This window comes from Stegastes partitus, unplaced genomic scaffold (assembly GCF_000690725.1).
Source record: "Stegastes partitus isolate 25-593 unplaced genomic scaffold, Stegastes_partitus-1.0.2 Scaffold43, whole genome shotgun sequence".
Lineage (NCBI taxonomy): Eukaryota > Metazoa > Chordata > Actinopteri > Pomacentridae > Stegastes > Stegastes partitus.
This window is the reverse complement of record NW_007577774.1, coordinates 621,106-644,912: the sequence shown is the minus strand read 5'-3', so window position 1 is coordinate 644,912 and position 23,807 is coordinate 621,106. Positions and strand designations below refer to the sequence as shown.

The 23,807-nt window shown below is 41.2% G+C and overlaps 3 protein-coding genes across 3 annotated transcripts; all 3 read left to right on the top strand.

Moving 5' to 3' along the window:
- mcrip1 (MAPK regulated corepressor interacting protein 1) lies at window positions 1–5,189 on the top strand. Its single transcript, XM_008305538.1, has 5 exons — window positions 1–112; window positions 1,520–1,611; window positions 1,833–1,951; window positions 4,205–4,309; window positions 4,418–5,189. Exons 2-5 carry the CDS (start codon window positions 1,604–1,606, stop codon window positions 4,480–4,482), a joined length of 297 nt encoding a protein of 98 aa, XP_008303760.1. The 5' UTR covers window positions 1–112; window positions 1,520–1,603; the 3' UTR covers window positions 4,483–5,189.
- A 503-nt stretch (window positions 5,190–5,692) lies between these two features.
- Window positions 5,693–8,904, top strand: alyref (Aly/REF export factor). The gene is made up of 6 exons (XM_008305527.1): window positions 5,693–6,053; window positions 7,501–7,659; window positions 7,778–7,925; window positions 8,130–8,193; window positions 8,303–8,498; window positions 8,589–8,904. Exons 1-6 carry the CDS (start codon window positions 5,814–5,816, stop codon window positions 8,601–8,603), a joined length of 822 nt encoding a protein of 273 aa, XP_008303749.1. The 5' UTR covers window positions 5,693–5,813; the 3' UTR covers window positions 8,604–8,904.
- A 1,213-nt stretch (window positions 8,905–10,117) lies between these two features.
- arhgdia (Rho GDP dissociation inhibitor (GDI) alpha) lies at window positions 10,118–23,551 on the top strand. Its single transcript, XM_008305516.1, has 6 exons — window positions 10,118–10,221; window positions 18,590–18,785; window positions 20,250–20,339; window positions 20,920–20,996; window positions 21,144–21,207; window positions 21,763–23,551. Exons 2-6 carry the CDS (start codon window positions 18,596–18,598, stop codon window positions 21,963–21,965), a joined length of 624 nt encoding a protein of 207 aa, XP_008303738.1. The 5' UTR covers window positions 10,118–10,221; window positions 18,590–18,595; the 3' UTR covers window positions 21,966–23,551.
- Window positions 23,552–23,807: the final 256 nt, after the last annotated feature.

The following is a 23,807-nucleotide window of genomic DNA, read 5'->3' as shown; positions in this document are numbered from 1 at the left end:
ACTTCCGTGTCTTTTCCCGGAACTGATTGGTTGGCATTGGCAACGTTTTAGCCAGCTCTAACGGCGTACCCAGTCTGTGAATAAAGAAATCGAAAGGAACGATTTTACAAAGGTTTGTCGGCTATCTGAACGCTCATTTACTGGGAAGCTCGGAAATATTGTCGTTGCGCTGAGATACCTCTGATTAATACGTTGTAGCCGTAACGCTAATGAAATATTAGCTGTTTGAAGCTAACGTTACGCCAGGACAATGTAAATCAGCAGTTAGCTAGCTGCACGGCTAAAGTTAGCTAGCTGGAATTATTGTGTCAGGAAATCTATAGTTAGCTGCCCCCCAGGTCACAGCTGTAGAGGGATGCATGTCTCAAAAGTGTTTTAGAGGCGATGCTTGTTGATAAGAGCTGCTGGTTAATGCACTGGGTTCGGCTCTGTAACCGGCTGCTAGCATTACTGAAGCTATCCAAGTCAGAACGTAAACAAAAGCTCCTTGTTCAGCTAACGTCAATATTTGCACTTTTTTCAGACACGTAGCGCACCTTAGCTTTAGTTAACCCCACTAATGACTAATTACTTATATTGTTACGAATGTGACCTGATCTCATTAGAAGATATAAGTAATTCTAAGTGACTAGTAGGACGCTGACTAGGAAGTGGTACTATGAGGACTAACCAGCATTCTCAGTAGTCTACTGCTTCTGCAGCTTTGGGAATAAGTATTAGACCCCCTGCTTTTTCTTTACAAAGTCTACACATCAGGCCTTGTTTGGATTTTATCATAGTAGTCAGAAGCATCTTGTAAAATGCCATAGTAATTGAAGAGATTCAAGGTTTGGAACTTTCTATGGGTCATATGCTCGTACAGTATGGGTGGGGAAAATGCAGAATGAAAGTTTTGCAAGGCTGTGTAATAACACATTACTTTAGAAAAGAGTCATAAATAATGAGGAGTAAAGAGAATGTGAAAGTAAAGTGTAGTGTATGTTATGTGAGAGTTGGAATTGTTTGTGTATGTTATGATTATGAATACAAGCGTTAGAGTATGTGGGTGCATCTATATAGTACAGATTTAATTCAATACATACTTTTTTTTTTAATGTGATGTGTTGAAACAGAAAATATTTCTTAACTTGCACAAGATGGCTCAAAACATTTTGAGTCGCTATCATTTTGTGCATAAGCCACATATGTAAAGTTAATAGATGTTATTAACTAAATTGCCACTCAACAGTGCCTTAAAAAAGAGAATTGCATAATTATGAGAAGACAGTCAACATGATTCGTATACATGAAACAGTGCGAGAGCCATTGCTAACCAGCTCGGAAATGGCAAAGCAGCTGTCTGTTACAAAGTAGAGACAAAAACATAGTGTGGCTCGAGTAAAGGCAGGAAATGGTCCTCGCAGTGGTCTGATTTCTATTGCCAAAGCTGTATGTTTGCTTAGATGTAACTGTAAAATATTGAAACTGACTTCTTGTGTCATGTGGGAATGCTTATATTGTCACTGTTTATCATTGTCAGAATTCAGCTGAGGATTTGAACCTTCGTATCCTTCAAATCCACTCACCACAGAGGAGCGAGGAGCGAGTACAGACTGCAAACAGAATGACCAGGTCTGAAAAAAAGTTACGATACTTTTAGTGCCAGTGCAGTGAGTAACAGGCCAGTTTTAATAATGACCATGTTTCATAAAATACAGTTTTGGGTATGTTCTATGTTGGGCCTGAGACACAGAAGAATCCTCATTTTAGTTTGTAGTAAACCATGACAACAGGACTTTAAATGAATAAGTGTCTGCTCTGCTGCTAATTTTTGTGTTTTCATGTTTGTGAAGCTCATCAGCTCCCAGGATGGTGAATAGTTACAAGCGGACTTCAAGCCCCCGATCCCCTACTAACAGTGGGGAGCTTTTTACTCCAGCACATGAAGAAAATGTGCGCTTTATACATGATAGTAAGTATGCCATCTGACAGTGATGTGTTGAATTACCTGTCAGACTGATCTAAAGATTTTATTGCTAGACTCATCAAAACTGAAACTCCTTTGGTCTTAATTTATCTCTGCAAGTTACTGACCTTTGCAAAAACTGCCACAGGAAAATAAACTTTGACTTGTTTAGATCTTTAATGTTGAATCTCTGGCATTTCCTGTCTTATCACTGCACATGGTTGCCCACTTGAGTTAAGGAAGGATTTATTGAAAAGACTGACTCATCCTTTGCTGTTCTACAACAACAAGAGTACTTTTTTCAGATAAGAACATTTTTCTTCAGTGACACTCAGCTGTAAATCAATTACGGTGATAACTGCAGGCTCATTAACAAAAGATTCTGAACACTGCATGTTGTGTAAGTCAGAACTTTGATCGCTTTGTGCAACGTGCAGCATGCAAACACAGTCCTTGTCATTGTGTTCATCTCGGATGTAAATATTTGAGAGGAAATTGTCAGTCGAATTTATTACACTCAGAAAGAAAAAATTTGCCTCATATCAATTTAATCCTGCGGTACATTGTTAGCATTCTTTAAAAGTCCATAGCGTTTGCTTTTATAAAAATCCTTTTACTGTGCATCTGTTACGTTAATTAATATAGAATTGGATCCTAAACATAACAATGTAATATTTATTAAGTTAAACAACTTACAGAGCAAGACGACCTGCTATGTGCCTACTTGAATGTTAGGGTGTGACTTGAAATCAACAAAGGACATTTTCGCCATTTTCAGTCAGCTTCCCCTCTCCGCACTGCAAGAAGCCACACAAAACTAACTCCGTCTACTCAGTAATGAGTCTGTCTTCGTTTGCAAAGCTGAAGGAACTATTCTTTTTTAATTCTACGTATGTGTTAGGGCTAAAGGATTTAGGAAAACTATCTAATTGTGATTTTGCTAACAGCTTTTCAGTTTCAATTGGATTTGTAGTTGTGTTTTTTAAAGTCACTCTTCAGTTAAGTACTCACTGTGTAATAGATTTAAAACATGTGATGGAGCCTGACCGCGTGAGATACCATCAAAACTCAGACTCACACAGGGAGGACAGCAGACATTTGTAAAACTAGTTACACAACAGTTTGACCCTTGGGTCAGACACACTGCATATCATAGGCCCAAATTTCTGTCTTTGCGATCTGCTTTTTTGCACTGTTTTAAATTATGATTTGGATTTGAAATCAATTAATTGTTCAGCCCTAATGTGTGTTATGCGTCTATATGAGTATTTTTGCTTGTTTTCTTGTAAAAAAAAAAAAAAAAAAAAAAAAAAAACACCAGTCATGTTTTCATTGAGGGCTGCAAGGTGACGCAGTTGGTTAGCACTGTTGACTTGCAGCTAGAAGGTCGCCGGTTCGTGTCCCGGTGGGGGCACTGGGATCTTTCTGCGTGGAGTTTGCATGTTCTCCCCATGGGTTCTCTCCGGGTTCTCCAGCTTCCTCCCACAAGATCCAAGAAACATGTTGAGGTTAATTGGTGATTCTAAATTGTCCGTAGGTGTGAATGTGAGTGTGCTTGGTTGTCTGTCTCTAAGTGCAGCCCTGCGATGGACTGGTGACCTGTCCAGGGTGTCCCCTGCCTTCCCCCTGAGTCAGCTGGGATAGGCCCCAGCCCCCCCGCGACCCTAATGAGGATTAAGCGGTGTATATATAGTGGATGGATGTTTTCATTGATTGTTAACTCTACAGTAGTTATGTGTATATCCTTCACTTCTAACAAACACTTGAAGCATCTAATTTATTAAAAAACATTAGGATCCCACTGACAAAATAAGACTATTGTGCCAAGAGCAGTCAAAACTTTCACAGTGGACCTTTTAAGTCTTGAGAAAATTTTAATGCCTAATCATCGCCCACATGTTTGGGCAATGATTAGCACTAATAACTACAGACCAACTTTATATCATGCGTCAATCATCACATCAGCCAACATCATTAAAAGTAGTGCTTATATATAAATCGCATAACATTATTTGGCCTCTTTGGCACTGAAGCACTTATTCTGAAAAATGCTGACGAATGCCTTGTAAGTTACCAAATGCCACCACACTGGCTCAGATGTTGTGAGATTGGATTTTTAATCGACCCATGTTTCACCCTCATTTAGATAAACTACTTATTGGCCTTGAGTCAGTGTGTCGTATCATGTGATTACTAACATCTCTTCAAGTCAGGACTTCCTAAATGTAACACTGTCTTGTCGTTTTCAATCTTTTCCAGCCTGGCAGTGTGTGCTCAGAGACATCAGATCAACACAAAATAGTGAACGTAATGACCGTGGACCACAGGAGTATGTGGAGAAGAACCCAAATCCTAACCTACATTGTAAGTACCAGTGTAATTAATAAGTGGATTTTATTTGTATGTTACAGTAAATGAGTAAATCAGTCAAGCACCGGCCAGTTAACAACTTGTTTCTGTCTGCTTTTGCAGCTTTCACACCAGTGGACCTGAGTGACCTCAAAAAACGCAACACACAGGACTCCAAGAAGTCCTAGTCTTTCTCACAATGATCCTGTCGCTTTTTTCCTCCCGTTATCCTCAAGAACTTTTTCCTCCATCAGCCCTTTGTCAGCCAGAAAGTTAGCCCTGTTGGCCAGTCTAACACAGAATGCAAATGTCATTTCTAAACTCTGGAACCGTTTGCAACCCCCATCTCTTTTATTACCCGCTACAACTGGCTAAGAAGAAAAGAACTGGGATTTCAGGGAGCACTTATTCTCCCTTCTCCTGGTTCATGTTTTTCCAAGTCACAAAATCTTCATGTGTACATTCGTTTTGTGGATGGGACTGATGCAACTGTTGATCAAAATTTGCTGACATCCAATGCTGAGGTACAAACTGTTGCTCCACAGGACACAAAAGACTGCAGTCTTAAATACAATACTACTACCACTTATATGACTTTGGAGGAAAATGTGAAAGGGCTGACTTCTATTTTTTTTTTTCTTTTTTTGTTTGTTTGTTTATTTTGAAAGATAGATTGATAAATTGTAGAAGTAATTGAACGGTCACATTGGATATACACTTTATGGGCAAGTTTTGGAAGCCAAAATACAGTGTAGAAGGCCAACATTTTTATTATACGTTTTCTTGCCCTCGGATGGACTTTATTAAGTAGAGGCCTCCCCAAATATGCTGCCCTTGGTTAACCCCCCTCCCCTAAGCCTTGAAACAAAATATTGAATAAAAGACTTTTACATTACTCCCTCTTGTATTTATCCTACATAAACATTGTCCAGATTGAATCTTGCTGTGTTTTCATCACATCAGACATCAATGAATGCAACTACATGAAGCTTATTAAAAAACTACTTTGTATTAAAGATGCACTTTGCAAAAACTGACACGAGAAAGAATTCCATAATGTTGGCAATTTAAGGCAAACATTGTAATTTTTCTTGTTATGCTCATTTTAGAGCTTCAGCTGATGATTATTGCTAATATAAGTTACTATCTTGATAAACTGATTAATCCATATAAGGAAATGTTTATATTTGGTATAAAAATGACATAAAATTATCAGAATCTTTGCAAATGAATTTGAATTAGTATTAATTAACGTTGATCCAACAGTGCCTTTGCGTTAACATCAGTACAGCAATTAAGGTGCGTGTGTGTTTTGGTCAGGCGTTTCACGTAATGACGTCGTGTGTACGTGACTTACGTAACGCAGCAAGTAGTCCATATCCTGCGGACGTTGGCTCATTGTGTTTTGTCGTCGGTGCAGAGAGCGTTGAGCTGTGAAAGGACAGGGAGAGGGACCAATCGAGTCTAGGGTGTATTTTTTTATATTCCGTTGACAGTTTAGCATTACTGGGGCAGCATAATGACCGATAAAATGGATATGTCTCTAGACGACATTATCAAGCAGAACAGGCAGCAGAGAGGCGGAGGCCGGGGTGGAAGAGGTCGAGGCCGCGGAGGCTCAGGCGGCGGCCGCGGAGGAGGCCCTGGGCGTCTTGGAGTCAGCGGCGGAGGATATGGAGGCCGAGGCGGCGGATCCGGCCCCATGAGGAACCGACAGAACATGAGCCGCGCTAGAGGCAGACCAACGCCGTACAGCAGGGTATGAGAAAGTTAGAGGAATTGGCAGAGAAAGGAAAAAAACCTACGGCAAAGCTGAAAATGCCTGGGTAACATCCTTCTATTCTCCAGTAGGCTTGCTAGCTAATCCTCTAGCCAGCTTGCTAGTCATGGGAATAAAATGATTGCTAACCGCCGAGTGTCCCTCGGAGGAGAGCTCTCTAATTTGCGGTTAAGCATGATTGGAAGTTGTATGCATAATGTGTCCCTTCTCCCACAACCCATGTGTGTTACGCCATTTTTCAAGAAGAGGCCTTTTGGAGAGAGCGGTTGTGTTAGCCGTGTTGGCTAACTAGCTAAAGTTGGATCTCGAAGGCCTTGGCGGCGCCATTTTGAATCCAGCACCTTAAATTAGAGCTAGTCGTCCACTGTCAATAACAGTGCTTTCCACCTCAAGTGTCAAATTGATGGTCAAAGGAAACCACGTCATCGAGAAAGTTCATCCGCAAATGATTTTTTTTACTACCCTTGGAAGCATAGTTTTTGTCCCGAGTCCCGGTGCAGCGTCCAGGCGGCCTTTTGTTCGGGAGTGGCTGGCGGGTTTCACAACAAGGCCTGTTTGGTGGCTTTTCAACCAGTGTGGCTGTTGCTTGTGGATGGATCAGTGGACTTCAACCCCCCGATATTTGTTCATATAAGTCAGATCTTCACTCCCTAAGTGTGAATGAGTATCTAAACCAAACAAACAAAGCCCCGGTCAAAATGGCGTGGTCTCAAAATGGACGCTCAGATAATCCACGCTCGCATAGAGGGGATAGCTGGCCCTTTTTCAAATTGTTTACATCCCCAACATCATATGGACACTTCCCCTTCATGAAAGCCCCTTTCGTGGCTTGGTAAAGAACTCTTGGGCGGGCCAGGAAACATGGTGCAACGCTGGAGGCAACGCTGCTTCAGATGGCGACCCCCTGTGTACCCGAGGATCATATCTGGAGGCCTTTGGTGGTGGAGGCGCAGATGGCAAGAGAACAATGGGCAATATTGGTAGCTAGTCTGGCAAGTTTTCAGGGTTTATTGTAGAAATTGTGGGTGGGATTGGAATGACTAAATATATTTGCTCCATTATGATTTAATCATTGAATAGTAGATGCATATGTAGACTAAGCAGATGCAGCTAGGCCATGTTTTTTTGTTTTTTTTTTTAATTCCAATGTATGGGTAAATAGAGCAGATAGACAACACATCCCCTTGCTTTTATAGTTAAGTTGTTTGTCTTGTGTATGTCCTTCTCTGTCTGAACTGATTCACTTGCTTGTAGTGATGGGGTGGGCAGGGAACTTTTGGGGGACCCTCTTGGGGGAGCTGAGCACCCTGGCCATGTTGGAAGTGGAGCCCCTGCTTGCCCCAACACCCAGCCGTGTGGACTCTGTGATTGACAGAGGCAAGGGGATCCTGAAGTCAGCAGGTGCGTTCTCTTTCGTCTGTTGCAGCCTAAACAGCTTCCAGATAAGTGGCAGCACGACATGTTCGACAACGGCTACAGCAACTTCAATGGCGCTGCTGGGGGTGGCGGAGGAGCTGGTGTGGAAACTGGAGGGAAGCTCCTTGTCTCCAATCTCGACTTTGGGGTCTCAGATGCAGATATTCAGGTACTTGGGATTTCATTGTTTACAAGTTTGTTTGTTGTGACAGGTGTGTGTTTGCCTCGAGTTAGTGTCCTAAACTGTGTGGAGCATAGAGACTTAGAAATTGCCTTTTGTTTTTTAGGAACTTTTTGCTGAATTTGGGACACTGAAAAAGGCTGCAGTTCATTACGACCGATCAGGAAGAAGCCTCGGTACAGCAGATGTCCACTTTGAAAGAAGGGCAGATGCTCTCAAGGCCATGAAACAGTACAACGGCATTCCACTTGATGGTGCGTCTCAAATTCTAATTCCATGCCACTCTTGCTTTGAAGTATAACTGCGTACATTTTAACTGCTTCTGCCATCTTTGGTTAATGTGACTTCATTCTGTTTTTGCTAAGTGACTTGAGCTTTTTTTTGGTCAGGTAAATGACTTGACTGTTACTACTATGCCACAATCCTGCAAAAGTCGTAAGAGTTGTGTCTCTTTTTAGGGCGGCCCATGAACATACAGCTCGTCACATCACAGATTGACACACAGAGACGACCTATGCAGGGGTAAGAGGGTGTTTTTGTCTCTTTTTTTAAAAAATTATTATTTATAATTTCAAGAAATCTGAGCCAAAAACGTTGTGGACGCCGTGTGTGATACCCTGTTTGTATTCAGTCTGAACAGAGGCGGCGGTGGCATGAACAGAAATCGTGGCGGCGGCTTCGGAAGCATGCAGAGAGCCCGTGGAGGGCGCGGTGCAGGCGGTGCCAGAGGAAGAGGGCGAGGCGGCCGTGGTGGCGGCGGCGGCACAAGCAAGCAACAGCTGTCAGCAGAGGAGCTCGACGCCCAGTTAGACGCCTATAATGCCAGGGTATGTTCATCTGTCAATAAGAAGCCTGTTCTCAACTAAACAGTGATATTTTGACAGCTATCTGATTTCACTCTTTTGTTCTTTTCTCAGATGGACACCAGCTAAAAAAAATCAAGCTCTTCCTTGTTCTCGTCCCTTCCTGTCCGCACAGCAGAAGGGTGTAGTTACAGATGTGCAGAATATTTTACACTTGGTTGTCTTCTGATGTGATTGAAATTATTGTTCCAACCTCTTCTTTTAAATGCTCCAAAGTGTTTTTTACCAGTATTTTTTTGTTTTGTTTTGTTTTGTTTTCTGATGAAAATGGTTTTGGCTGTAGGTTGTAGAATTGGGTTTCCCCAGTTCTTTCTTCTACCCTGTAGTAAATGAAACTTGTAATAAAAACCTGCAGTGCATATTCACCAAATGAACTGTCCTGTTTCTGTTTTCATATGTACTTGTAGTTTTGTGTTTTATGCCTGGTATCTAACAGTAACACATCTGCAGACACCACTAGAAATTGTTTGAAGTCAAGTTTATTAAAATTGAGAGCTTGAGGTTTAGCTTTTGATTTAATCTGCAATATCTCAGTGTGAAGGGCTGATATATATGATTGATGGGGTTTTAATCTTTTAGAATAAACATTTGTGTCTTTGTAGTTAAACATAAAACACTGAATCATTTGTGAAGCGGCAACCAATAAAAGCCACAAACCGAAAAGTGGCCATGCATCTGAATCTTAAAAGCTGCTTTACAGCAGATTGATGAATTATACTTTTCATATATATTATTAACAGATAATACTGGGAGATGGGTTCAGAGCAAGGCTCAGCCTACAGTATACAGTTGTAAAAGACTGCTATAATACAGCCACTAGATGGCGTCCTGCTCATTATGATCGACAGTAATACCAACTTGATTTTTCAGCCCGCTGGGTTTTGAAATGTACTTTAGTCAGGACCTGCTCGCCACGCCTTTGACTTACAAAGTCCTGCACTGTTTTACTCTCCAGGATAGAAACTCCTGCAGTTCATGTGTCGATGTTCTGGAGGTGAACTATGAATGAGTCAAAAGTAACCTCAAATGAACAGAGTGTAAAGTAAAATGTCCAGATCGCCTTAAAAAAAAAAAAAAAACTACAAGTCCGCGCCTGTCGCAGCGCATTTTTTTCTAGAAGCATTTGGTCGGATGTAAAAAGTTGAACTTGAGAACACGTACAGCTTCCGTTTAGGTTTTCGTAGTTGAAGTCAAGTCGACTTTATTGTTCTCCCAACTCCAGACAGAAGGAATGTAATAGAAGAACATTGCATTTTTTTTAAATGTATTTATTTATTTTATTCAAAACCAACAAAAGCCATGACAGGACAGAACATGTGTCATAAACAAAAATCACTGCATGTAGCAAAAATGACTTAATGCTATAAGTAAGTAAGTGTAAATATAAAGGGGCAGAAATACAAGTAATACAATGTAAAATTTTACTTCAGTAAACAGCGATAAAAAAAAAAAAAAGAAATTAAATTAATATCGTAAAGAAGACTTTTGGAAGATGTATCCCAAGAAAAACGTGTTGAATTTATATTTTCTAAATTTAATTGTGTATCCCGATTGAAGCCTGCTTTTATTTTGAAGGCGCCGGGCCGGACGTGGTGTCTGTCAGCGGCTTTTGGCTCAGATTTTCCTCCTGCAGCTTCACTTCACTCTCATTCACAGCAGACTGTCCCAGCCAGCAAGCACTGTAACGGTAAGAGTTGATTAAAAACACTGCATAAACTCTTCGAATAACCAGTTTTAGCCTTTCAACAAGCTGCTATGGCGAAATTCTAACGCGTTTCCGCACTTGATACGGAAATAGTGACTAACTTGGCGCATGTACGTGACTTTTGAAGGGTGGCATTTTGTTAAACTTTCTGAATTTGTTTTTGTTTTCTGTTTTTTTTTTTTACATGCTTTTATCATGTTACCGCGATATTAATGTCTCAAAGTAGTTATTGGTTAGTTATAAAGTTAACCGCCTTCGGTGACGGGTGTAGCAGCTCGGTAGTTGTGAAGTTCCGGGTGTTGAGCCTAGTTTTAGCTGCCTGTGTTGACCGTTAGCTAACTAAAATGTCATCCGATGCGCTTAAATACACACGCAGTGAACCGATGCATTGACCGGCGAAGCGAAAGTTCAGTTAAATGAGCAAAATTTTTTTATCAACTTTTCTCAACGTGTCCGACTTATCATGTGCCGTATGAGGAACAGTTTCTGCCACTTCCTGGAACTCAGCTGTCTTTCAGTTTGAATTGGCTCACACAGAAAACCAGCCTCCATTTTGGCTTCTTTTTTTTTTTTTTGACGGCTCCCGCAGTCAAGTGCACCTACATCACATTTACCGACATCAAATTAGCTTCCAGTGGCCGAGAACTCCTGTGTGGTAGTTAAGCCGTGTGCTTGGCTCAATTGCTGCCTTCTCTGAGAGATCACCCAACCCGTGAATCCTCCTTTTCCTTCCTTTGTGTGTGTGAGAGAGATTAATAGCCTAAGGGGAATCTGTGTTTTTCCCTTGTAGAAGTTGGGAGAAACTTGTCTAATAGTATGTTTCTGTCATGAACTTTTTCATTTTCAGTTGAAAAAAAATGTACAACCCTGCAGTGGCGGCCGGATGTCTAATGTTGCAGCTTCTTTTTCCTCTCTGGTTAAGCTGGTAGACCTAAAGAGCTAGAATTGAACAATGAAGGGTCAATGTGTGACATTTTTATTGTGTTTTTTCCCTGAGAATCTTCAAGCATGTGTGTGGCAGCTCACAGTAAGCAGTAAAGAGTAAAAAGCAAAAGCTCAAGCTGTAAAATGTTGTCCGAAATAGCTCGTACTTCTCACTTTTTAAATTGCTAAATCAAGTAAAATACTCAATCTGCAGGTTACAATGTGGTTTTTGTGTATTATATCATCACCATCCTTTCTTATCCGTGCTCAACACTTTCTAGTGGTCACTCTGAGCCAACCACGGCAGATCACGGCCAAGGCCTCTCCTATTTTAGTTGAGCTTCTCAGGGGAGTAGATGCAGGGATGCTCGCCAGCCGCTCCACACAGAACTCTGTGTGCTAGTATCAGTCTTTCCTTCTCACATTGTCTGGTCCTCCTCAGCCAGAGCGAAGCCTTCCTCAGCTTCAACAGCAGCCCTGAGAAGCTGCTTCACTCAGATATGGTGGTCCTTTTTATTAAGGACTGTCTGTCAACAGCATCAATTCCAATTTTAGATTTTTTTTTTTTTTGCTCCAGAATTTTGCTTTTTAAATCATTTGTGGTGGATTCTCCTGCAGCATGTTCACACGGTCTATTGTATAACATGGTCCCTGGAGAAAACCCTCATGCAGCCATAATCCAGCATTGTGTAGAGTGTGTTAACTCCAACGAGACTGTTGCCCAGGGAGGCAGACTGAATCTGGGCATGTTGCTGAAACTCCTGTCGAGCAGGGGAATAAGCCCTGACCTTTCAGCTGGCACCTTGGCTCTCCCATTCACTCGCAGCTTCCTGCTGCTGTACGCAGGGATTTCTCATTGGCTATTTTTAAAGCTTCCTATTTGTTCTGGTTCTTCCTGGGATAGAGTCATGTTTTGTTTCTTTATCCCTCACAGCCTCCTCTCGCTGTTGCTCGTTTTATTTTTCGGCCAGATTAATCTTCATTGTAGACGTACCCGATGTCTGTGAAACGCTGCAGACTTTCTCTTGGCAGTTAAACAGCTCTTTGGCCACCAGATTTCATTTAAGCAATAAACATAAACCCACAACACATTTACTAGTCTGCTCCTTCCCTAATTTTCATCTCTCTGCATTCCAGTTTTTTTTTTTTTTTCACGTCCTTGTATATTTCTGTTAAGACTGGGTTCCTCTGCATTGCATCAGCTCTGCCAAGAACCCTTAGTGCAACACTTCCTCAAAGTGTTTGTATGTTTAGCGCTACATCCTCATCTTGGTGGAACCAGCAGGATTTTATCTACCAACATAACATCCAACCAGTCCTTTTGCATTTATACCTTACATCAAAAAATGGTAGTTAGGATTATCATTATAGATCAGCATTAAGATGATGAGTTGTTCTTCAAGTGTGCAGTGGTGTGGTTTAGCGCGCTAAAGGATATGATTCATTTAGGTCTCGCTTCAAAGAGGAAGTTTGCAGTAAGTTCTTGACAGACAAAAGGGCCTCGTTTCAGCCTGACATGCAACGCATCCTCACTCCACTTAATGTGCTGCTGTTAGTCAGTCTTACATCAACTATACGCTATACGCAATGGCATAATGTAGATGCACCATATAGACACGTGTTCATATTGTACCTTATATTGTGCATTCCTTAATCTTTTTTCCTTTTTTTTTTTTAAGTTTAAAAATATATTGATTTATTCAAACACTCCTTTCTACTCAGATAACTGAGGAGAAACTAAGATAAACACAAAGATGATAGTGCAAAGAACAGTTTTAAAGCTTGATGCAAATGTTATTTAATTTGCATGAAATTCTCATCATTTGTGTGCATGACAAGTGTTTCAGTGTGTTTTCAAAGGTGCTGAATACAGGATGTGGGCGTTACGACAGCTCCGGTTGCAGAATCGTTTTATCGGTACAACTTAAAGTGAGCAAAGGAATGAAAATGAGCACTGCCCCTGTACCTGATAAGCTACTATTAAAGCAGCATGACAGGAAAATCGCGTGGGTCAAAAGGACAAAGCCAAAGGTCTCAGGTTCACTGAGTGGTGCATGAAAGAGACTCCTAACAGAGACCAGAGAGGATCAAAGCAGCTGTAGATCTGTGAGCGACACCTTCAATAGAGAGGTGAAGCCAGGAGCTAAATGTCACTTCGCAAAGGTTTCTCGCTCACTTCATGTCCTGTCGTGGTCTCTGAGGGAAATGTGTACTTTGTTCCATGTTACATTAGTTCAGGGTGTAAAGTGTGAGCTTTAAGACTTCCACTTCTCGATTTATCAGTAAAGCAGCTGTATTTAACAAAACTCCTGTTTTGGTCAGTCTGGCTGCCATATGCCTACTGCCTTATCACTGGAGAAACTTGCTAATTAAATACTTCTGAGATTCCAGTTGTGGGAAGAATAGAAGCTGTAAACTTTGTATTGACGTGGCTGAGCAGCGATACATTCAGGGTTTCCAGTTTGCAAGTTTTTTGTTTTTTTTCTGCTGTACACTTTGATATATTTTAGTTGGTTCTCGTCTTGTGTTGCCGCAGACCTGCAGTGAAGAACACAAAGCATCTGTTGCATTACAAATGACTCTCAGCGCAGCTCATATGATTATTTCAGATCTTTCTCCTCTTTATATTGACTTGAAGCTTGTTTCGGTAATAATGATCTTTAACCCCAAATTGTGACTTACAGCTTTTTCATAGTTTAATGTAAAATGATGACTTTTGAGTTTATTGATAGTTTTTTTTTAATGTAAATGAGAACCTTTTTTACTGGAAGTTTTTTAACTTCTATAGTATTTGTGAGTTTCATTTTTTTTTTTCAAATTGATTTGCATTTTTTCATGAAGCTAAAAGTCTGATACAGAATGCTTCATCAGTTAAGTGTAATGCAGCCTCAAAGATAGGCAACAAGCATTTTACACGACTATATTGATATATATCACACTGTTATGATAACCAAAACTCCCCAACATTATCTAATTTCCTGTCACTATGTCAGTGTCGTTATCATTCACAGTACCTCCCAGTTCTACACTGACCTCGCTCACCGACCACACAGCCCACTCATAAAGCCCGTCTCATCCCTCAGGGATTCCCTGGTCCCTGATTAGCTATCTTCAGTAACATCTCGATGGCACTAATGACTCTTTTCAAGAGAATCCTCTCAGCACTGACACCTCCAAACACTTTTCCTCTCCTGTCCCTGAATGCCTTGTTAACCATAATCCCACCTTTCAATAATCGTATTGCTTACAGCGTTGTTGCTTAGGAACAGGCCTAATCTCAAGCCTCAGCTGCTGCCGAGCCTTGTGTTTCTGTAAATTTGTGCTGCTTAGTCCAGCCAAGCAAACTGATTATCCTCCTGTGGGAGAGAGCTGCATGCAGGACTGTGCAGGTGAAGGTTAGGAGATTGAGGTGAAAAGGTTCGCCAGCACATCCAGAGTTTGTTTGCCTGATCCCATGACCTCAGTGTTGATTCCCAGCAGGCTTAACAATGACAGGGCTTTTTCCTGTCAGCTTAGTATGTAGCCACTTAGCCACAACTCCCATTGTTCTAGCCAGAAAAAAATGGGTATCATTATGAGGGTGGTGATGTCAGTATTGTTTAAAGTAATCTATTTTGTGGAGCCAGTAGGCCTTTAATTTGCTGAATCAACAATTTCATACTTGATTAAGATGGCATCTCTCAGTGATGTGGTTGTCTGCAGACATTGCACAACACACTTGGAAACAATTGTTCGTGCTAACATTGGTAAATGCGGTGTTGTTGACAGTGGAAGACCTCGGGGAAACTGCAGTGGCTTATTCACACTAAGACATGAATACAGCCTGAATCAATACAGTGAGTCAACATAGTTCTCTGCATTAATTTTGGTCATATTTCTGATCAGCCAATGCACTCATACGACTTGAGACAAGTTTTTGAAATTATTTCCACCATATTTCAACAAAACTCTTAAGGAAGCAAAAGTTCTTACACACATGCTGCCATACAATTAAGTTTCTTAATAAATACTTTAGAAACACTTTGCTGAAAATAGAGTCCCCACAGTAGAAACGCAATGCAGTAAAAGTAAATACACTTGTGATACACATGTTGGAAATCCTGTGAATTTCCAATTAGCCTTACTATATGAACTGACCGGTCAACTTAATTATGGACCAATGGGGTGTGTCTTCCTGCATGTCTGCATCATGAAACATGGAAAAAGTTGCCAGGACAGCTCACAACTTACACAATCTAGCTCTGAAAACCAGACAGGTGAGCACTTCAGACTTTGTACCGGGATTATCAATAGAAATTGGGGTTTCTGTGACAGCTCAGACAGTGTTAAGGGCGTTGTTTGACATCAATCCCTGCAAACGGCATCCAAAAATAACGCCCCGGCTCTCCCTTTGGCACAATCCTGCAGGATGAAACTTTGTTAAAGAACATGACAAGAGGCCTGCTGGATATTGGGAGCAAACGGTTTGGTTGAGATGAGACTCATGACTCATGAGCAGCATGAGTGCAAAAGGTGTTGACATTTATAAATAGCATACGGAATGCCGATGAATGTACCAGAAGATTTACTGACAAGTCACCAGATCCGTGACAGATAAAAGATATTCCAGCACAATGATGATTCAAACCACGCTGCCAAGATTACACAAGAGTTTATAAAGGACAAAGTAAAAACTATGTCACCTGACTGGAATCCAGTAGAACACACCTTTTTTTTTTTTTTTTTGAAGAGTAAGGTAGAGCAGCATAACCCCTCCAGCAAAGGACAGCTGAAACATGTGTCATTGACAAATGACAGAAAATCTCCTCAGAAATTTGAGCAACATCGGTGTCCTCCGTGTTGAGGAGGATTGAGACTGTCATGAATTTAAAAAAAAAAAGATGTGAATCCGATGAAAGGTTTGCTGACGTTTTTTGCATTGAGTTACTACTGTGGGGCTTGTATTTTTAATACATCAAATCTAAACTGTTAGATTTAGATTTTTAGTACAAATAATCTACTGTTGCCGTTACTGTAAGGTGACAAACTTCTGATTGATATTGCGCAGCGGTGGACTCTCTTCTGCTGTGTATTAACAAACCGAGCAAAATTCACATTTGGAGGTTATGAAAGGGAAAGTTTTGAAGTGCTTCTCAGAGCAGTTTTCAGAGGAGAAACATGTCAGTTTTATTTGACTGAGCACTTAGTCCTGTGTGATGATTTTGGCATATTGCAGTCGCTCTGCAGCTCGCTGCAAGGGAGTCACAAGGAGTACAACAAGAGTCGAGTAGAGGAAGCGAGAAAAACAACCTGTTTCTTGATAGTCAAAGAATGATATGACCGCATCACTGTGCTATCCAGTCCTGTTTTCCTTTCTCTCGTTCGCTCCGATCGCCAAACACTCTGACACAGCTGACCAGCCAAAACACACTATTGGCAGAAAAGGAATTTGTGCTTTTATTGGGAACACAGAGGCCCCATTTGAGGAAAAAAAAACAAAAAAACACTGCTGTGTTCTCAGTTCCTGCTTGGCCAATACCCAACTGTATATGGAGGCACAATAGAGCCGAGAGTTGGACTCGGAGGCAGAGCAGCAAACCGGTTTTTGTGTTGTCTGTTTGCAGTCGTGTGAATTATTGTTATTAGTCAGATTGAACATTTTGTCTGAGTGTATGTTTTTAGTGTATCCTCCTGTGTTGAGCAGGTGAAGCTGGTCTCAGGAGGTGTCATTGGTTCTATTTATCATCTGGGGGCTTTCTTTGAATTTGAGTGATTTGTTAGCTTACCTGTGCTGATTTATGGTGACATTTTACTTCCACGTTAAACTGACTTGGAGTAGAAAAAAAAAGAGCCTGAGTGAATTGTAATGTGTGAATGATTTACAGTACCTTTATGACAAGAGTAAATAGAGTTGAATAGAGAAGCAGTTTGCATTACAGTCTTTCTTTTTTTTTTAGTTAGGATGGTTATGTAGATTTGATCGCATTTTTTTAACGCCGTAGCTTCGATACACTTGTCATTTTAACTGTGATGTGGTCTTTTGTGCATTGTGACACCGTAGATGAACGCTTGGCTAAATTCTCTGTAATGCAGGAAGCAGAGTTCTTTCAGCATGCAAATGTTGCAACCATCTAGGATGAGAAGTTTGAGGGCGTGCTTGTTTGTTCGCTCAGAGGAATGTTTTGTCAGAGGCAAAAAAAAAAAAGAAGGTCAGATTAATAAATAAACTAAACGTGACTGACCCCAAGGAGGACTTTGTTGCTTATTTGACATTCCTCTGCAGTATCGCTTCTCCTAATTTCGTGAAAAAAAATCTGTGGCTGTTGTGATTTTGATTCTGCCTGGTGGATCAACACTGTCTCAACAAGGACATTCTGTATATTTCGGCTTTGAGAACAGCTCTGAGACCATTTGGGTGATTTGCGTCGTCGGTTCTTTGAGAACTGCAGGTGGAACAAGACGTAAACAGACCGCACGCAAGTGTTACGAGCATACCGTCATCCAGCTTGCAGGTGTTGATTAGCTTTGCACAGGCTTCGCCCAGCACATGTGCACCAGATGTTATGAATGGATAACACTTTATTTTTTTCTTATCTCAAAGCACCTGTATATTGTCAGTAAATGACAGTGATCTTCATGCTTTGCTGCTACAACGCCTGCTCAGAATCAGCGTCCTCGCCTCTAATCGGTAGTGACTGTGGTGTGACAGGGCAGCTGGGTGTAGTAGCCATGCTAGCTCTGCTGTTTTTCACTTGTTTCCTCTGCTGAAGCCTAACAGCAGCTCGTGGTGGAGGAGGGGGGGAAAAGAGAAGCCTGGAGCTCAGATAATCATCAGCTTTTTAGACCACCGGCCTCTGTTGTGTGTCACTGCTGAGGCTTTAGGGAAACTGGCTCCACACAGGGTAGATTGTGAGGACTAGAGTGCCCTGGCTTTTGTCTGATAGCGTGTGTGCACTTGTAAACCCACACTACATGACAGTCTCTAGACTTATTTCATCAAGAGCTGTTTGCTGTGAAGTATACCTGCCAGCTGTCTGTGTACACATAAATCAGAAACTCTCCACAGCATGGTCTGTGGACAGATGTCAAAGTTACTTTAAAGTACCTTGTTTTCTTTATTGGATATTGTAGAGCTTGTAGGTCTTGTTGCAAGTCACACCAAACATAATTGAATTGGCTTTGATTTATACCGTTTCTTTCTACATGAGCGGCTGGTTCAGACTGCCAGCGCCCTCAGGTCAAAGTTCACTGAGGTTTCCCTCTGGATAAGTAATCCATGATAATCTTCCAGCAACCGGATGTCTAATATCCAAGGACTGTTTGGCTTCACATGTAGATTTAATTAAAGCGAGAGTAAAAAGGGAAGTGATCTGCCATCAGTCCTTATTACTTTTTATTCCTGTCATCTAACCCTTCCTCTCTGCTGTCACTTTCTTGCTGTGATTAGCACGCCATGGCAGAGCAGGATCCTACACCAGAGCAGCTGGCAGCGATTGCAGCAGCCAATGAAGAGGCCGACTCCGCGGTCAACTACAAACCTCCCGCCCAGAAGAGCTTACAGGAGATCCAGGAGCTGGACAAAGATGACGAGAGTCTGCGCAAGTACAAGGAGGCACTGCTGGGCGGTGCTGGCGTTGTAACAGGTCAGTGATAGTTGTTGATCATCCTGATCAACCTCTAAAACAAACGGAACTCTCATTCTACCTAACACGCATACATAAGCAGACATTTATGCATTTTGATTTCATTTACCAGTACAATAATCTTGTTGTAGGTTACGTCTTTAAAAGTGTATTATGTGTGTGTCTTTGTGGATCCTTCACGTTTTCTAAAAGTTGTTGCTCTGTGTGTTTGTTCTGTCAATAAAGAAGGATATTGAACCTCATTTATTTGTTGTGAAAACAGTTTAGCAACTCTGAAAGTTGTCATCAAATGATTAAACAGATTATTTGTCTTCTTTTTTTTAAATTGTTGTTGGTATACCTTATCTTAATTTTGGCCATATGGCATTTTGTAAAATATATAAAAAAAGGGGGGGTTATTTTATTCACGGCAAAGTAGCACGTTCAAAATCGGAATCGTGTAATATAGTTTTTCAGGACCGATAGTAGCAAAGGAAACCGATAAGCTATATTTGGACCCAGTGCACATTTGAAGCATAATAGAAATGTTGGTGTCAAACTATAAACTTTGCTAAGGCACTGCAGAAAGCATTCACCACAGGCATGACAACACGCCTGTTTGCAGTAGTTTTAACCCAGCGGCCACCCAGATAGTAACTAAAGGAAGTAGTAGTTGTGCTGACACCGACATTACTCGGTGACATAACTATAATATTTCATACAACTGTGAAACCAGGTATGCTCGTCATAACGGAAAGAAGAAATCCTAAATAGATCTCATGCAGTATGTTGGTAACAGTATAGATATTTTTGGAACAACAGTCTCCGTATGTACATTTAGAAGTCCTTTTCATTTCAGAAGCTTCGAATAACTGAACAAATGAAGAAGTTGAGCCAGATCCTTTTTGGTAAAGTAGAAATGAAAAGATCAGATTGTGAAAGATTTGGAAACCGCTAATAAACAGAAGTTCTGACTTTGTTGTTCAGTCACAAAATTGGCACAAGTTAACCACATACTCTAAGAAGCGGTTGATTCGGAAGCAGGCGTTTTGCGAGATAAACCTTTTGTGGTGAAGGCTCAATTGTTGAACCACTTTGATTAACTGAAAAGCAGTCATGTAGATCCTCGTACCATGTAATTAAACCATCTTAGAAGTGAGGACCAACGTCAGGCTTCCATGTGCGGTTTTTCAGAGCTGCTACAAATATCCATGTTAGTCCAGAAATGTCTCACAGCCCTATAGCCAATAGAGTCACATATTTAACACACCTTTAACACTTTACAATTGTTGTTTTGTTAGACAATGGTGAAGAAATAGGGAAGGTACTAAAATGTTTTATTGGTAATTGTAAATCATTATACAAGGTACTGTATAAAACGGTGACGCCTACTCTTTCAGTGTTTGAAAGTAAAAACAATTTAAGGGATATTAAACGTTTTGCAGGTTCCTGATTTTTAATGTGGTGACTTCTTTTTCCCCTCAGTCTCAGATCCCGGCGCCCCCAACGTTCAGGTGACGCGAATGACTCTGCTGTGTGAGACGGCGCCACAACCTCTGGTCCTTGACCTGCAGGGTAAGTGGAGCAGATATGGAAGTTTGGTGTGTGTGAGGCGGGAGGCTAAACAAAGCTCACCAGAAGAATTTAGAGGGGAAAACAAATCATGTATAGTTGTCATCTGAAAGATTTTGCACTTCAGCACACAGAGGGAAAAGCCTCATTCAGGCAGCTGCCATACAAACAAACTGGAAGAATTGTCTCATGGTAATATTAATTGTAAACAGTAATCACTGCCATCCTTGTGTGCAGATATGGTCCAAATGGCCTGCTGGGTCATTAGTCTAATTAGAAATGACAAGACTCTCGTGTTAGTGGGTTAATGAGCCATTTCCTGGTGACACTCCTGCCTCCCTCCCCCCAGTGGTCACACTGAGCTACAGCAGAGCTCTTGAGGCGCTTTGCCCCCTGGTGGTCGTTAGTGTTACTACAAGGTGGAGAAAATCCAAATTCTTAAGAACAATTATTCTGCTGTGCACTTTTCTGAAACCCCAAAAAAGGACTTGGAAGTGTTCCAAGCAGATGTTATGCTGCATCTCTTGGCAGCCTTTACTCTCACTTGACTTTGTTTTTCTACTGTGTTGCTTTTCCATGACAGGAGACCTGGAAGGCTTCAAGAAGAACCCATTTGTGCTGAAGGAGGGAGTTGAATACAGAATAAAGATCAACTTCAAGGTACGAGAGTCTGCTCGTTGTCAAAGCCACCACTTCGACAGTTACTGCTGTTACTGTTTTGTTTTTCTTATTTTACTGCAGTTGCAATAAACTGCTGCTGAAATGTGAAAGTGTTCAGCAGAATATAATGAATGTTGCCATTTGCAGGTCAATAAGGAGATCGTGTCAGGCCTGAAGTACATTCAGCAATCATTCAGGAAAGGAGTTAAAGGTAAGGCTGCTCCAGTGGCTTCATTTTACCTTAATCTGCAGTTCTTTGTGTGGATTTTGACATCCCATGTTACCAGGATCTTCCTTTGGCTTTCTGCATTGAGTTATAACTCATTGTTGAGCTGTACAAGCAGGCCATGATCAGAGGCCTCCTGAGAATGTAAGAAATAGGCCAGCAAAGTTTGCTTTTTCCTTGTTTTACATATCTGTGCTAAACTGATGACTGTAACTTCATGTTTAATAAACATTAACAGTGCTTATTATTTCCCTAATTGTCCTGATGTGAAACCCCCATTTAGTACTTGTTAAAAGGCCCTACTTAGTAAGTGGTAAAGCTGCAGACCATATTATAGATTTAGATTTGTGGAGAACTTTTTTTGCTGTACCTGTTATAGCATATTATTATCAGTGCATGCATGAGACAGGAATAAATTCTAAACTGGTTAACTGAGCACAGACAGTAGCATGCACTTTCTGTAATCTGGAGCTAATAATGTTCATATTATCTTCAAAAAATCTCCTAAATCCCTTTCCTCTTCCTCTTTCTAACATCCAGTTGACAAGTCAGACTACATGGTGGGCAGCTACGGCCCCAGACCAAACGAGGAATACGAGTTCCTCACCACCATGGAGGAATCGCCCAAAGGGATGCTGGCCCGCGGCACCTACAACATCAAGTCTAAGTTTACCGACGACGACAAACACGACCACCTCTCCTGGGAGTGGAGCCTCACTATCAAGAAAGACTGGAAAGACTAATTTGCCGCTCGCTCGCTCGCGCATTCCATTTACGTCTTCCTCTGCTTTGTCCCGCTTTCCTTTTCTTGCTGTCATTCCGTGATTTCTCTCTGGATCGTGTGTTGTTTTAGGCTTTTGCTCTCTCCGTCCATCAGCCCCCCTGGTATCATTTTCTCTTTCTAAATTCCAATCACGGCATCATTCCTCCCATTTGTAACACTTAATTTGTTGGCACCTGCAGTTCTGATAAGTATTAAATATGGAGAAAGCAAACAGTGTGCACAATCCAGATTTTCCAGTTATGGTTTGTTTATAAAAGGAAAAAAAAACAAGAAAAAATACTATCTGTTAGCTTCTCTTTGAAAAGCGATGTGATTTCCTATCCTCCTCTCTTTTCTTCCCTCTTTCCTTTCCCTCGATTTTTCAGATTGTTTTGTACGATTACCATAATCTGCCTTGGACAGCATTGTGCAGGAAGCAGTAGCGCCGTATGCACATGGTCGCTGTACGGTCATTGAGCAATCTTTGCTGGACACAACTCATGGACACAGCCCTCCTAAAGCCTTTGAGCAGATTATTTGTACTTGGGTCGTGTTAAATTATTTGGAATTCAGGCCACCTCTTTTTCTTTTTTTTTCAAATAGTTTAGCGCCCTGCAGACTCTGCTGAGAGAACAGGGGAAGCGATTACCTCTAACCCTTCACGACCCCTCGCTTTAGTTGTGGCTGTGCCTCTCCTCATCAGGGTATTTTGGCAGTTTTTTTTTTTTAGCAGCCATGTGGCCTTAACAACAACCGTTAGTAAGAAATAACAACCTAGTTGAGCCATTTGCCTTCACAATACATTCTATATTTGCCAGACCATCACGTGAGCCTGTTTAACACAACTTGTAATACCTGGACGAGGAATCAGGACTAAGGATTTATTCCTTATGTCTTTATTTCAGGTTTGATGATTTGTGAAAGCCATTCCATGTTGGTGTCCATGATATCACCTCTATTTACAAACACCTTCTTCATTCAGTACATGTAGTTTTCGTAACTACTAAATCACCTTTTTACATCATTCACAACAGCTTGAAATGTAAGAATCCAGGTTGTACTGATGGCTTTCTGTCACCAAGTGTGTCCTCTGTTGTCCCTGAGGATACTTTTTTTTTTTTTTTTTTCAGTGGGTCTGAGGTGTTTCTCATTGACCTGAACACAGGAACTGTTAAACCGCTCACCTTGTATTACTTTAAGTTAAAGATTACCACTGCTGACTGTGCCTCCAGACTCTTACAACCACATGCTGCTTCTGCTGACTCGCCGGCGCTCTGTGCTCAACATCGCTGAGGGGAAACTTTGTAATTGACTTCTGAACCAGTACAGAGACAGTCCTCAACCAGACACTGATGGTTAACACATCCTGCCATATAAAAGTGTTTTATCGTTCTTTTTTTTTTATACACTCCACAAGTATGTGAATGACGTCTGTCTGTTTGGCTTCATTCAGCTCTCGTGTGTCATGGACTGTTGTTTTTCTCTGTGGCTTGGTGAGACTCAATGTGTGCTACCTGTATCAGTTGACTGATCTCCTGTGTTCACATTAAAGTGTTCAGATTGGGAGCGTGTGTGCGTTCTGTTTTATTCAGACTGGTTATAACCAAACAAAGATTTTCCTGTTGTCAGTGTTTAACCTGCTTCATCCCTGAGCACTTACTTAAAGGTATTGTGCCATTTGGGTTTTCCCTGTTGTTTAGCGTGCAAATGTAGAGATCTGTAATTTTACGAAGCCCAAACTCCACAACAAAGCGAGTTATTCTCACCATACCTGCTTGAAATGCTTTATTTGAAGTACAGGCTTTTCTTCTGCTACTTGTTT

What these genes read in the sequence shown, in the direction of transcription:
- alyref (XM_008305527.1), top strand. Translation starts at nt 5,814, where the DNA reads ATGACCGATAAAATGGATATGTCTCTAGACGACATTATCAAGCAGAAC. An exon ending in TCTCAGATGCAGATATTCAG is followed by an intron (nt 7,660 to 7,777) that starts GTACTTGGGATT and finishes TTTGTTTTTTAG; the next exon opens with GAACTTTTTGCTGAATTTGG. An exon ending in CAACGGCATTCCACTTGATG is followed by an intron (nt 7,926 to 8,129) that starts GTGCGTCTCAAA and finishes GTCTCTTTTTAG; the next exon opens with GGCGGCCCATGAACATACAG.
- mcrip1 (XM_008305538.1), top strand. An exon ending in TGTGCGCTTTATACATGATA is followed by an intron (nt 1,952 to 4,204) that starts GTAAGTATGCCA and finishes AATCTTTTCCAG; the next exon opens with CCTGGCAGTGTGTGCTCAGA. An exon ending in CCCAAATCCTAACCTACATT is followed by an intron (nt 4,310 to 4,417) that starts GTAAGTACCAGT and finishes CTGCTTTTGCAG; the next exon opens with CTTTCACACCAGTGGACCTG.
- arhgdia (XM_008305516.1), top strand. Translation starts at nt 18,596, where the DNA reads ATGGCAGAGCAGGATCCTACACCAGAGCAGCTGGCAGCGATTGCAGCA. An exon ending in CGGTGCTGGCGTTGTAACAG is followed by an intron (nt 18,786 to 20,249) that starts GTCAGTGATAGT and finishes TTTTCCCCTCAG; the next exon opens with TCTCAGATCCCGGCGCCCCC. An exon ending in TCTGGTCCTTGACCTGCAGG is followed by an intron (nt 20,340 to 20,919) that starts GTAAGTGGAGCA and finishes TTTCCATGACAG; the next exon opens with GAGACCTGGAAGGCTTCAAG.